Source organism: Brassica napus, chromosome C4 (assembly GCF_020379485.1).
Source record: "Brassica napus cultivar Da-Ae chromosome C4, Da-Ae, whole genome shotgun sequence".
Lineage (NCBI taxonomy): Eukaryota > Viridiplantae > Streptophyta > Magnoliopsida > Brassicales > Brassicaceae > Brassica > Brassica napus.
In genome coordinates, this window is record NC_063447.1 from 58,357,184 (window position 1) to 58,369,204 (window position 12,021).

The window sequence follows — 12,021 nt, forward strand, 5'->3', positions numbered from 1 at the left end:
TATGAGTTTTACATATCTTGAAGTTACTTATCATTCTTAAAAATACAAGTTATTCAAAAACTAACGTAGAAGACTTAAAAACTAGTGGAGAAGACGCGGACGACTTCAATCTAAGTTGTCTAGACGACTAAACTATATGTCGTCTGGTCAACGCAGAGGTTATTTTTGCAATTGACTTTGAAATCTGTTATTTCGGACGACTGAAAGTTAAGTCGTCTACTATTGTTTGGTTAAAAAAAAAACTCCAAAAAAGCTAGACGACTTACATTTCAGTCGTCAGAGGTTAGTTTTGCATTTGACTGGATTATTTCAGAAGTTTGACTTTTTGGACGACTTACATTTCAGTCGTCTAGTGAAAATTAAAATAATAATATTTTTTTAAAAGTAGACGACTTAAAGTTAAGTCGTCATAGGTTAGTTTTGCAATTGAAAAAAAAAACTTCAAGATTTAATTATACACAGACGACTTATAATTCAGTCGTCCACCAGACGACTTAATTGTAAGTCGTCCAGGACTTTTTTCCGAGATTCTGGTCAAACCTCGTAAATCCTAGACGACTTACATTTCAGTCGTCTCGTGGACGACTGAATTATAAGTCGTCTGTATATAATTAAATCTTGAAGTTTTTTTTTTCAATTGCAAAACTAACCTACGACGACTTAACTTTAAGTCGTCTACTTTTAAAAAAATATTATTATTTTAATTTTCGCCAGACAACTGAAATGTAAGTCGTCTGGGGAAGTCAAACTTCTGAAATTATCCAGTCAAATGCAAAACTAACCTATGACGACTGAAATGTAAGTCGTCTAGGTTCTTTGGAATTTTTTTTGAATCCAAACAATAGTAGACGACTTAACTTTCAGTCGTCTCAGGTTACAGATTTCAAAGTCAATTGTAAAAATAACCTCTGCGTTGACCAGACGACTTCCAGGTAAGTCGTCTACAGCCAGACGACTGAAAGGTAAGTCGTCTACAGCCAGACGACTTCCCAAGTAAGTCGTCTGACGAACAGATCTGGAAAAAAACTCGATGTCATACCTTAAATTGGTGAGATAAGTTCCTTAGCATACATAAGGCTTCTCCAAGCACACAGAATCACAAACGAAAGTCACCCACCCATAATTGTTAGCTTCTATGACTCTATGAACCATAAAAAATTTAGAATCAAAATCTTGGGTTTTTTTAGCTCATTGTGGAGAGAAATTGAGAGATATGTTGTGTTTAGTTCACAAGAATGGAAAAAGAAGAAGGGTAAATCGATTTTGGGAGCATTAAGAGCTTCAAATTGGTTGTTCATGGTGGTTGTGGTATTGATGACAATGGCAATCTTGTAATTACTTGAAGATGATGAGGGTGAGAGAGTAAAAATGTCATTTTCGAAAAAAAAAAGAAAAAAAAAATTGATGGCATTTTCGTAAATTATATGAACTTGTGGGGTGAATAGGGCAAAACCAATTTTCAAAAAAAAGGGAGGTTGGTTTTGTGTTTGACTTTAAGTTGTAGGTCAATTTTGCAAAAATCCCTTAAATTTTAGTATGGATTTTTGTATTTATATTATTAAACATAAGTTTATATGTACATATGATTTTGATTTTACTATATGATTTTAGTATGGTTTTTTGTATTTCAGAAGTGCTTTTAAAAAATACATAAACATACATCTTTTAAAACACTGAAAGAATGTCAATTTAAGCTACTATTTAAGAAATTACATATATAATGCCATGGGTTGCTAAAAAAAACATATATAATGTCATGATGATATAAGTAACGGAAAGAACATTTTAATTGCTATTATACTAAATCGAATTCACTAAATAATAAGTTCTTGATTTTAGTTCTTATATCCAAACCATATTTATGATAAAATGAAATTAATATATGGTCTATTTTCACAATTGTACCCTTTCCTTTCACCTCATAATGTTATCCTCATGACAAAAAAAAAAAAAGTCAACAAAAATTAATTTCTACTATTTTCACCAATTAGTACACCCAAACTGTATTGACATAGCTAGATTAACAATAATAACAGAATTATGGTCTTCATCTTCTTCTTTCTTTCAGGGTGAGTTGTTAAGAAAAATAGAAAATAGCTAAAAAGGAAAAGAAAAAGGGAAACAGATAACAAATAATCTTATTTCTGGAATTCAAAGCCTCTATGGATTCTCTCAAGATCAAACATATAAATTTCGTAATCTGTTAATATGGTTTTTGCTCATAGAAGATGAAACTTGACACCCACGTTTGATTTGAAAAAGAACACCAACCCTACCAAATATCCATTACGCCCACATCAATCTCAAGCTTTTCATCATCATCTGGTGTTTATTATTGGATTCTCATCGTTAATCCATTGGTCTGAATGGCATGTAAGGACACATACATTCCTTTGTTATTTTGTCATTGAAAATCTAATCCAAATTGTTAAAAAAATGTTTGTTTATGTTTAATCATATATTCTTGCAATGAAATTATTGTCTTGTTGTGTAGATTGAAGGGTGATTAAGAGAACCACCTTACATACTCCTAAACATGACTTCATCTGGTAAAAGAAGCACAAGGCGAGGATCATCATCAGCTTCCAAGAAACCGGTTCTCCAACCCCAGGATAGTGGAAGCAGTAGCCTAAATGAGAACCCCTCACCCAAACCCGGTTCACCTCTCCCTGAACCGGTTTCTTCAAACACCGAGAGAACCGTCAAGACGCTACGATTATCCAAAGCCATCACCATCCCCGAGGGAACGACCGTCTTCGACGCTTGTCGAAGAATGGCTCGTAAAAAAGTCGATGCAGTTCTTCTAACAGACTCAAGCGCTCTTCTTTCAGGCATTGTCACCGACAAGGACATAGCAACAAGAGTGATCGCAGAAGGGTTAAGACCAGAACACACTCTTGTCTCCAAAGTCATGACAAGAAACCCTATCTTCGTCACTTCGGAATCTCTCGCCATCGAGGCACTTGAGAAGATGGTTCAAGGGAAGTTCAGACACTTACCGGTCGTAGAGAACGGTGAAGTCATCGCTCTTTTAGACATAACAAAATGCCTCTACGACGCTATCTCTCGTATGGAGAAAGCAGCTGAGCAAGGAAGTGTTTTAGCTGCTGCTGCTGTGGAAGACATTGAACGTCAATGGGGAAGTGACAACACCTCAGCTCCATATCCTTTCGTTGAAACGTTAAGAGACCGTATGTTCAAGCCTGCCTTGTCCACAATCATTACAGAACACTCAAAAGTTGCACTCGCGTCTCCCTCAGATCCCGTCTTCGTAGCGTCCAAAAAGATGCGTGATCTACGTGTTAACTCAGTGATCATAACCGTTGGAAACAAGATCCAAGGCATTCTAACGTCAAAGGACATATTGATGAGAGTCGTGGCTAAGAATATCTCCCCTGAGTTAACTCTTGTGGAGAAAGTAATGACACCAAACCCTGAAACTGCATGCATGGAGACAACAATAGTCGACGCGTTGCATGTCATGCATGAAGGCAAATTTCTACACCTTCCGGTTTTAGACAAGGACGGGTACGTAGTAGCGTGTGTTGACGTATTGCAAATAACTCACGCGGCTATGTCCACCGTTGAGAGTAGTCCAGGAGCTGTTAGCGACATGGCCAACACCATGATGCAAAAGTTTTGGGACTCGGCTCTCAGTTTAGACCCGCATCCACCTGAGGATTACGAAACTCACAGCGATTTGTCGTCTACGATGTTGTTGAACTCGGAGGGAGGAGGAGGAGTAGACTCCGGGAAGCTGCAATCTTGTGGGAGTGTGAGTTTGTTTGCTTTTAAGTTCGAAGATCGTAAAGGGAGAGTGCATAGGTTTGAGTCGACGGGGGAGAGTTTTGAGGAGGTGATGAGTGGTGTGGTGCAAAGATGTGATGATGGCGATCTAGGGGTTCAGATAATGTACGAGGATGATGAAGGTGACAAGGTTTTGATTAGTAGGGACAGTGATGTTGTTGCTGCGGTTGCTTTTGCTAGGTCTTTGGGACAAAAGGTTTTGAGATTGCATGTGGATTTTGCGGAGATGGTGAGTGTTGAGAGAAGTGGAGATTTGTTTGAGGGGAGTTGTGGTGATGGCTGCGGTTGGGTTTGGTGGCAGGCTGGAGTTGTGGCTGGGGCTGTTGTCTTGACGAGCTTAGGTTTTCTTGTTTACCTGAAGCGTTCCAAGAAATGATATGTATTTTAAATGATTTAAATCGAAAATGTGGTTTTTGTCTTTTTCGATTAACATTTGTAAAACTAGTTCCTGTAATGATATTATTATTGTTGCGAAAAAACGATGATGTCTACTAATCTATTTTTTTCAACTTCTTCAGTGTAAAAAGTAAAAAATGCAGGCTGTGGGGTTCGAACCCACGCGCACTTATGTGCAGAAGAACTTAAGTCTTCCCCCTTAACCACTCGGGCAAACCTGCTTATTGGAAAACAAGGTGTATATTCATACATCACTTGCTAGTTGTTTACAACGTTTATAACCGAGAAGAACGATTCTGGTTGATCCAATTAATTTGGTATGAGTGCCTTTGCGCTCTAGTGATCTTACGAGAGTGGAAAACTTATGGAAACGTTCAACAAACGCAAACAGATTTTTTTCATATAGTGTGCGGTTATAAGTTTCAAAGAAACACATTTTTACCAGACATTAAGCTGCGTAGAACACTTTTGCTGATAAAATCAGCCTCTACGCCATCCACACATGAAATTAAAAGAAGCCGAAATTAGATTATAAAAGAAGAGCTGCTGTCCTCTTTAAAGGCAGAGCTATCTCAGGTTTTTTTCTTACAAAAATAAGCAACTTAATCCCAACAAGAGTGGTTTGGAAAATAAACCAACAAAGGGAGAAAAAAAAAGCAAACGTAATGTTTTATTTAAAGCAAAATGACCAAGCACAACTCAGATCTTCTTTTTCTCGTAACAAAGGAGAGCACTTCGCTTCTACGAGCAGCACTTGTCTAGTACGGCTCCACAGGCTTGCGGAAGTTAGCTCCAGCGTAAACTGCCTCTGATCCCAACTCCTCTTCAATACGCAAAAGCTGTTCATGTCACACCAAGTGGAAGAAACAGTTAAGACAGCAAAAAACTACTGAGCTCTTGATTCTTGTTAAACACACAATGATCATTTTGGTTTGGGATGTTTTACCTGGTTGTACTTGGCTAGACGCTCGGACCTGCATGGAGCTCCAGTCTTGATTTGTCCCTGGAGATAGAGAGTACCAAATGAGAATCAGACAACATGGAAGTAATTGGTTGCTTGGTAACGTTTTAAATGGTTGACAACTTACAGTAGACAAGCCAACAGATAGGTCAGCAATGAAGGTGTCCTCGGTTTCACCACTTCTGTGGCTGGCCATCACTCCCCATCCTGCTCTTTTCGACATCTTAACTGCCTCGATACTCTCGGTTACTGACCCGATTTGGTTAACCTGTTCACCAAAGATTTAGTCAGTAAATGTCGAAAGATTATAATCTGAATTAACACTATAATCTTGGGTTGGAGAATACCTTCAAGAGAAGAGCATTGCAAGACTTCTCGGCGATTGCCTTTGCAACCCTCTGGAGTGAGAGAGACAGAAATATAAGCACTTTGAGAAAGAGAATGCAAGGAAAATAGACATAAAACTGGTAAGACCATCGGGTTATGTCACAAACCTTGGGGTTGGTGACCAACAAGTCATCACCAACAATCTGAACACTGTCTCCACACTCGGTGGTCATCTTGGCATAGTGTTCCCAGTCATCTTGGTCAAATGGGTCCTCAATGGACACGATTGGGTACTCAGCAACGAAGGACTTGTATAGGTCCTTGAGTGCATCTCCAGAAATCTTCTGAGAACCATTGTTGTTCTGCAGAGAAACAAACAGAGGAAGATCTTATAAGTTAGGAATGATTGCGTTTTATCCTAAGGAGGATGAAAATAATAAGGAAATAAAATTTAACCTCTTCTTTGAAGTTCAAGTCATAGGTCTTGTCTGATGAGTAGAACTCGGAAGCGGCAACATCCATTCCAATGACGACCTTGCCAGTGTATCCAGCCTTCTCAATAGCAGTCTTGAGCAATTCAAGACCTTCCTTGTTCTCCTGAATGTTTGGTGCAAAGCCACCTTCATCACCAACGTTGGTAGCATCCTGGCCATACTTCTTCTTGATCACAGACTGGAAAACATACGGAAGAAGTTAGTTAGTCCACGGGAATTAACTGAAGTTACAGAAGCTGTAATAGGGAACACAAATTTTGCATATCATTTATGAGGGCATCTCCAAAACCACAATGATTTGAGGTTTACCTTCAAGTTGTGGTAAACTTCAACACCCATTTTCATGGCTTCTTTGAAAGATGAAGCTCCAACAGGGAGAATCATAAACTCCTGCAAACACCAATAGCCAATCACAATCAGAAATATTCAAAACATGAAGAAGCTTGGAATTTAACATTTCAAAGAAAAGGAACCACAATGAACATGCCTGCATAGCGAGCTTGTTTCCTGCATGTGATCCACCATTGATGACGTTGAAAGCGGGAACTGGTAGCACAATTTTAGGGTTACCAGCAAGGTTGGCAATGTGCTGCACACAAATAACACAAAAGAAAAATGCTTAGAACATCTAGCACCAGCAAAAACAAGTAACCAGAGTAGCAACAACAGACTTATTATCAGTCTACCTTGTAGAGAGGAATGCCACTGACAACGGCCCCAGCTTTGCAAACAGCAAGAGACACAGCAAGGATGGCATTGGCTCCAAGCTGTACACACAAAAAAAAAAGAACCAAGATGGTGAGACTCATCTTTCATTAATGAGTGAATACACAAAACATGAATTTCCCTTGAATCACACCTTTTGCTTGCACCAACCCCACTCGTTCTGGGTTCCATCAAGTTCATGGACCATGAAGTTGTCAATAGCAGTCTGCTGAGTCGGGTCCTACAAGAAACAACCAATAAAACACATGAACGTCAGAAAAACAACAGCTTAAGAAACAAATTTGAAGCACTAATAAAAGAGAGACTCACCTTTCCAATCAACGCTGGGCCGATGATGTTGTTCACATTACCAACAGCCTATAGACATCAACAAAAAAAAAAAATCAGATTTCATTCATTAAAATCAAAAAGACCACAAACGCAGTGTCTCACCTTAGAAACACCCTTTCCGAGATAATCAGATCCACCATCCCTAAGCTCAAGAGCCTCGTAGATACCAGTGGAAGCTCCACTCGGAACAGCAGCAGTGACCTTGACACCATTTGATGTGTGTACATCAACCTACACAAATCATCAGATCAACCATGAGCTTCGTTACTATGAATCAAAATCCATCACTAACAAACAAAGTAACGTGAGATCAAACGATGAGATGGTGATCCATCATCATCTCTCACGATCCACACAAATCTATACCTCAAATCGCGATCAAAACACAATCTCTAGTTCAAATCGCGATCGAAACGCAATTATATAGTTCTAATCGCGATCTAAACACAAATCTATAGCTCAAATCGCGATCTAAACGAAAATCTATAGTTCTAATCGCGATCAGAACACAAATCTATAGTTCTAATCGCGATCGATACTCAAATCTATGGTTCTAATCGCGATCAAAGCACAGTCTCAGTCACCTAAGCTCAAATACTCATCATACAAACAGATCCACGAGAGTTAAGCGAGAAGAAGCAAACCTCGACGGTGGGGTTGCCACGACTGTCGAAGATCTGCCTAGCCTTAACGACGGTGATAGTGGCCATGGTTTCGAGTAGATCTAGAAGCGAAGATAGGCGATGAGCTCGAGGGTTTTAGCGAACGGTTAAGAGTAGTTGGTGAAAGGGTGAGGTCTGGGTAGGTATATAAAGAGGAAATGGGTATGTGAGATCCGTTGGATTGTTTTAATATCAACCGTTGGATGATAAGGTAGGCTCGTTGGATGCGAAAGAAGACAAAACGATGTGCTGCACGCCTTTTGCAGACGAGAAGAGGTTTTTATTTTTTATTTTTTTTATTCTTTTTTTTTGCAGTTGCCATATGGTGTAGACTGATTAAGTGAATTATTATTACGTGTTTTGTTCTTATTGGTTGAATTCTATTTTTTTATAAGAGGATAGTGGACTCAATAATAATAATACTACGCATATTTGTCTACATTATATAATATAATAACTTAATACAAAAAGAGGATTTATTTACGTTTTTGTCAACGGAGGTTTTTATTTTCCTTTTATCCTTGTCCAAGTAATAATCATTACGATTAGTTTAGTTTAGATTTTAGAACAAGTAATAAATATTTGGTTGTGGAGTTTATTCCATTTTCAGTTCCGTATATACTATTTCCATTTGTATTGATATTAAAGAAAAATATAATTAGTGTTGTCTATTTTCAAAAATAGGAAGTTTCATAGTATTATTTTAACATATTAAAATTGTAAATATAATGTATCAAAATCAAAGTTGAATGTATAGTCAAGAGAATTATGAGCATTTGTTATTTTTACATTAAACGAGTTTTTTTTGTAAATATTCTTACACTACATGAGTTCAACTTTAGTTATTAACTAAATCATGAAAAAAATGTAAGAGAATTTTGGCATGGTAAAAATACAACCATCAGATGAATTGTCATTTTTACATTAAATGAGTTCAATTTTAGTTGATGTCAAAAAAAAATTGTAAGAGAATTTTGCATGGTAACAATACAACCATCAGATGAATTTTGTATGGTAAAAAAAAGTTATCATTAAGCGGATAATGATAGTAAAATTAGAAACATTATAGATGAAAGCATGTCGGTTATAAATTATCTATTTAATATTTAATAAAATAAAATAATAAATCAGTATTAGAAAAATAAACTAAAATTAATCTTTAAAAGATGAAATGAGAGTACTGGTTAAAACCATCTTCATCCTTATACCATATTTTACTTCAACAATGGAATAAATATGGAGTGAGAACGAAGATGCTCTAAGTTCAAGTTCTATCGTGTAGCATCCCTCGGTTCTGATAGAGCGGGTCTCTCATTGCTGGTTGTTGGACTTGTCATGCGCATGTGAAAGCCAATTCTTTCGGTACTATATATATGGTGTAACCGTGCAAGTGACTATATGACATGTGGGATCCCTCTGATTAGTAGTTCTAAGTCAATTTATGAGATGTAGTAATCAAAGAACTGCATGAAAAGAAACGCCAAATAAATGAGCTTTGACCTCGTGAAGCTTAATCGCCACCAACTTAAGAAGGCTTAACCCTATCGAGTCTTAATATAATAGTATAAATCTACAACATTAGTCTTGACGTTCTTTACTAACAATAAAAATGGCGGAAGAAAAATCCAAGAAGAGTTTTGTTCTGGCGGACAGTGACGACGATGAGTACGCAAGTGAGAAAGATTCAGAGCAGACAGAATTGAGTTCGATTCTAGACAAACTTAGTTTAGGACCAGAGAAAAAGAAGAAGAAACTCTTGATCTTAAGTCCAAATGGTCTACTTCTATACCGAGTCCATATGCAAAATTTGCGTAGAAAGCCAGAGAACCGATCTCCAGATGCAACTTGTGGGCCAAATCTTGGTAACATAACATTTCAATTCTATTTGGTTACAAATATACAATGTTTTATGTTTTATTTTCGATTTTTTCAGTGTATAAGAGGCCATTTGCTGGAGAGTTCATGAAGTTTTGCCTTGAGAGATTCGAAGTTGGGATTTGGTCATCTGCTAACGAGTTAGTCATTTCATTTCTCAACTTTATAAGTATATACTTTGATTTACTTTTTCATGGTTTTGATTGTAGGAGTAATGTCGATATAATCCTTAACATTGTTCTTGAAGATCTGAAAAATAAGCTATTGTTTGTGTGGGTAAGACTCTTTTATCTTTATATATGGATATATTTCTTTTCATATATGCATATAACATCTTACACTCTTTGTTAACTATATATAGGATCAAAAACAGAGTACTAATATTGGACTCAAGACACTAGAGAACAGTGATAAGCCAATGTTCTTCAAGGATCTTTCTAAAGTGTTCCAAAAGTTCAAAGAGTTCTCTGCTTCAAACACTTTTCTCATTGATAATGAGCCCTACAAAGCTCTTATTAATCCTGTAAAATAATCCAAATCTCTTTATAAAGTTATATATCATTTAGGTGCTGCTTCCAACTTTGATATATCTTGATGTGCATGCAGGACAATACAGGAGTGTTTCCATTGCCTTATGATCCTACAGACAAAAATGATGATTTTCTTGGTATGCAACCAATTTTTAGCATTTGATGTTTATCACTTATCTTTTTTTTTGTGACTTTATTGTTTATGTAATTTTATGCACGCTAGATCCAGAAGGAGAGTTCTGCTCTTATTTGGATGATCTGGCAAATGCATCAGACGTGCAAGCTTATATTAAAGAGAACTCTTTCGGACAACCCAAGATTGATTCTTCTCATCCTGATTGGTCCTTCTACTGCAAGGTCTCAAAGATTGTCTCCGTTCTAGCATGATAATATGTTTCTTGAAGTTTATTATTTTCCGTAACGCTGTTCTTTAGCTTAATATTGATCACACACAAGATAAGTTTCTAATAATAAATATGAACCTTCGTCGTTTACCATCATTTGTTATATCCTATCAATAACTATGATTATGAACCTGTGGGATAGTTTTGCAATCAAAATTTGGCCATTACGCAGACTGTATTCTTTCACACTGTTTTGGATTAGTCTAAAGCAAGTGTAAAGCGGCAAGTCAAGCTTTTAGCCACTTGTACGTAGTGAAGCCAACCACAAGATTCGTGTTTCAGAATTATTAATCAATGGGCATGCAATAAAAAGTGACATCAGTAGGGAATTTTTTTTGATCAAACAACAAGCATTACTTAAAAATAGTTTACACTCCACGGAGGGAATTAGTAACAAGCGAAGAGAGGGCTGATTTTGCCACAGCATTAACTTCTCCATTAAAGTTTCAAGTAACAAAAGAAAAGGAAATGACATCAAAAAAAGACATAGTGATAGATATCAAACATGATATCGAAAAATTCACGCTGAAAACCTCCATTCTTCAATAGCTTGATAAGAGATAAGGAATTGGAAAGAACCGCCAGGGGTCAGATGTTTGAGTAGGCAGCAGTAACTACCGCAAGACGGACAACAATAGCTTCAACCATAAGTGCTGATATACATGATTGCGAGACTCATGCAGGTTAGAAAGGGACAAGGGATTATCACCCGAGAAAATATCTTCAATACCAGAACCGCCAGAATTGACGTCTCATGCGTCTACCTTACATCAATATGGAATAAACAGTGATTAACAAGAGCTAAACTTCATGCTTGAGAGTTAAGTAATTAACATTTACCATACCGTAATTTAACTATATTTACAAATGTACTAAATTTAGTCAATAATATAATATTACAAGATCTGTTAAAACATAATCGGAAAATAGGCAAAAGCGCCCGTGGCCTAATGGATAAGGCGTTTGACTTCTAATCAAACGATTGTGGGTTCGAGTCCCACCGGGCGTGCATCTATTTTTATTTTCATCTCCTTCCTTCCTATGTTAAATTTTACATTTTAACCTTTAAAGGTGCAAGAAGTTGAAAATTTAGTACAAGAGATATTAATGTATCTCATTGATCAGTACACAGTTATCCCCATTCAAGTGACATTTACTTGAGTTCCTTTTTACCTTTTTTACAGCTTATACAACTGAAAGCGATGACAAGACAAAATGATTCGAGCAAGAAGAACCAAACATGGTGAAAAAACTTGCAGGTAGACACCCTCAGTTTAACTCCAACTCAAAAATATATTTCAAGATGTACAGAATCGGAGGTATTAACCAAAGTCAGATCAAGTGTTTTTATTTGGTATTGATTTAAATTGTTTACAAGAAATATGGTCTCGGTTCAAATGCATTGCCAAATACAGAGACACAAATGTCAACAAACTCTTGGACATTTGACTAATGTAATCAGAGTTATCTCTGATGGATCTGATTCCCGCCCTGGGAAGATCTTCTGCC

General features: G+C 37.0%; 3 protein-coding genes and 2 non-coding genes across 5 annotated transcripts; 3 read left to right on the forward strand and 2 right to left on the reverse strand.

Moving 5' to 3' along the window:
* Positions 1–1,605: 1,605 nt before the first annotated feature.
* LOC106395862 (CBS domain-containing protein CBSCBSPB2) lies at positions 1,606–4,859 on the forward strand. Its single transcript, XM_013836198.3, has 2 exons — positions 1,606–2,373; positions 2,495–4,859. The coding sequence occupies exon 2, from the start codon at positions 2,537–2,539 to the stop codon at positions 4,181–4,183; it is 1,647 nt and encodes a 548-aa protein (XP_013691652.1). The 5' UTR covers positions 1,606–2,373; positions 2,495–2,536; the 3' UTR covers positions 4,184–4,859.
* TRNAL-UAA lies at positions 4,342–4,424 on the reverse strand. Its single transcript has one exon. It is a non-coding gene; the product is annotated as a tRNA-Leu (tRNA).
* On the reverse strand, positions 4,712–7,860 carry LOC106391483 (bifunctional enolase 2/transcriptional activator). The gene is made up of 13 exons (XM_013832148.3): positions 7,686–7,860; positions 7,144–7,272; positions 7,021–7,068; positions 6,845–6,931; positions 6,672–6,752; positions 6,473–6,574; positions 6,295–6,375; positions 5,948–6,163; positions 5,659–5,853; positions 5,512–5,562; positions 5,292–5,432; positions 5,150–5,206; positions 4,712–5,042 (listed from the first exon to the last, which is right to left on the reverse strand). The coding sequence occupies exons 1-13, from the start codon at positions 7,749–7,751 to the stop codon at positions 4,962–4,964; spliced, it is 1,335 nt and encodes a 444-aa protein (XP_013687602.1). The 5' UTR covers positions 7,752–7,860; the 3' UTR covers positions 4,712–4,961.
* A 1,452-nt stretch (positions 7,861–9,312) lies between these two features.
* Positions 9,313–10,495, forward strand: LOC106394075. The gene is made up of 6 exons (XM_048756075.1): positions 9,313–9,565; positions 9,637–9,718; positions 9,788–9,854; positions 9,940–10,101; positions 10,185–10,245; positions 10,332–10,495. Exons 1-6 carry the CDS (start codon positions 9,313–9,315, stop codon positions 10,493–10,495), a joined length of 789 nt encoding a protein of 262 aa, XP_048612032.1.
* A 953-nt stretch (positions 10,496–11,448) lies between these two features.
* On the forward strand, positions 11,449–11,521 carry TRNAR-UCU. The gene has a single exon. It is a non-coding gene; the product is annotated as a tRNA-Arg (tRNA).
* The last annotated feature ends 500 nt before the right edge of the window (positions 11,522–12,021 follow it).

Coding starts and splice junctions, on each gene's coding strand:
- LOC106395862 (XM_013836198.3), top strand. CDS start 2,537: ATGACTTCATCTGGTAAAAGAAGCACAAGGCGAGGATCATCATCAGCT.
- LOC106391483 (XM_013832148.3), bottom strand. CDS start 7,751: ATGGCCACTATCACCGTCGTTAAGGCTAGGCAGATCTTCGACAGTCGT. Junction 6,753..6,844: donor GGGGTTGGTGCAAGCAAAAG/GTGTGATTCAAG, acceptor TTGTGTGTACAG/CTTGGAGCCAATGCCATCCT. Junction 5,433..5,511: donor GCAATGCTCTTCTCTTGAAG/GTATTCTCCAAC, acceptor TTTGGTGAACAG/GTTAACCAAATCGGGTCAGT.
- LOC106394075 (XM_048756075.1), top strand. CDS start 9,313: ATGGCGGAAGAAAAATCCAAGAAGAGTTTTGTTCTGGCGGACAGTGAC. Junction 9,855..9,939: donor ATAAGCTATTGTTTGTGTGG/GTAAGACTCTTT, acceptor AACTATATATAG/GATCAAAAACAGAGTACTAA. Junction 10,246..10,331: donor CAAAAATGATGATTTTCTTG/GTATGCAACCAA, acceptor TATGCACGCTAG/ATCCAGAAGGAGAGTTCTGC.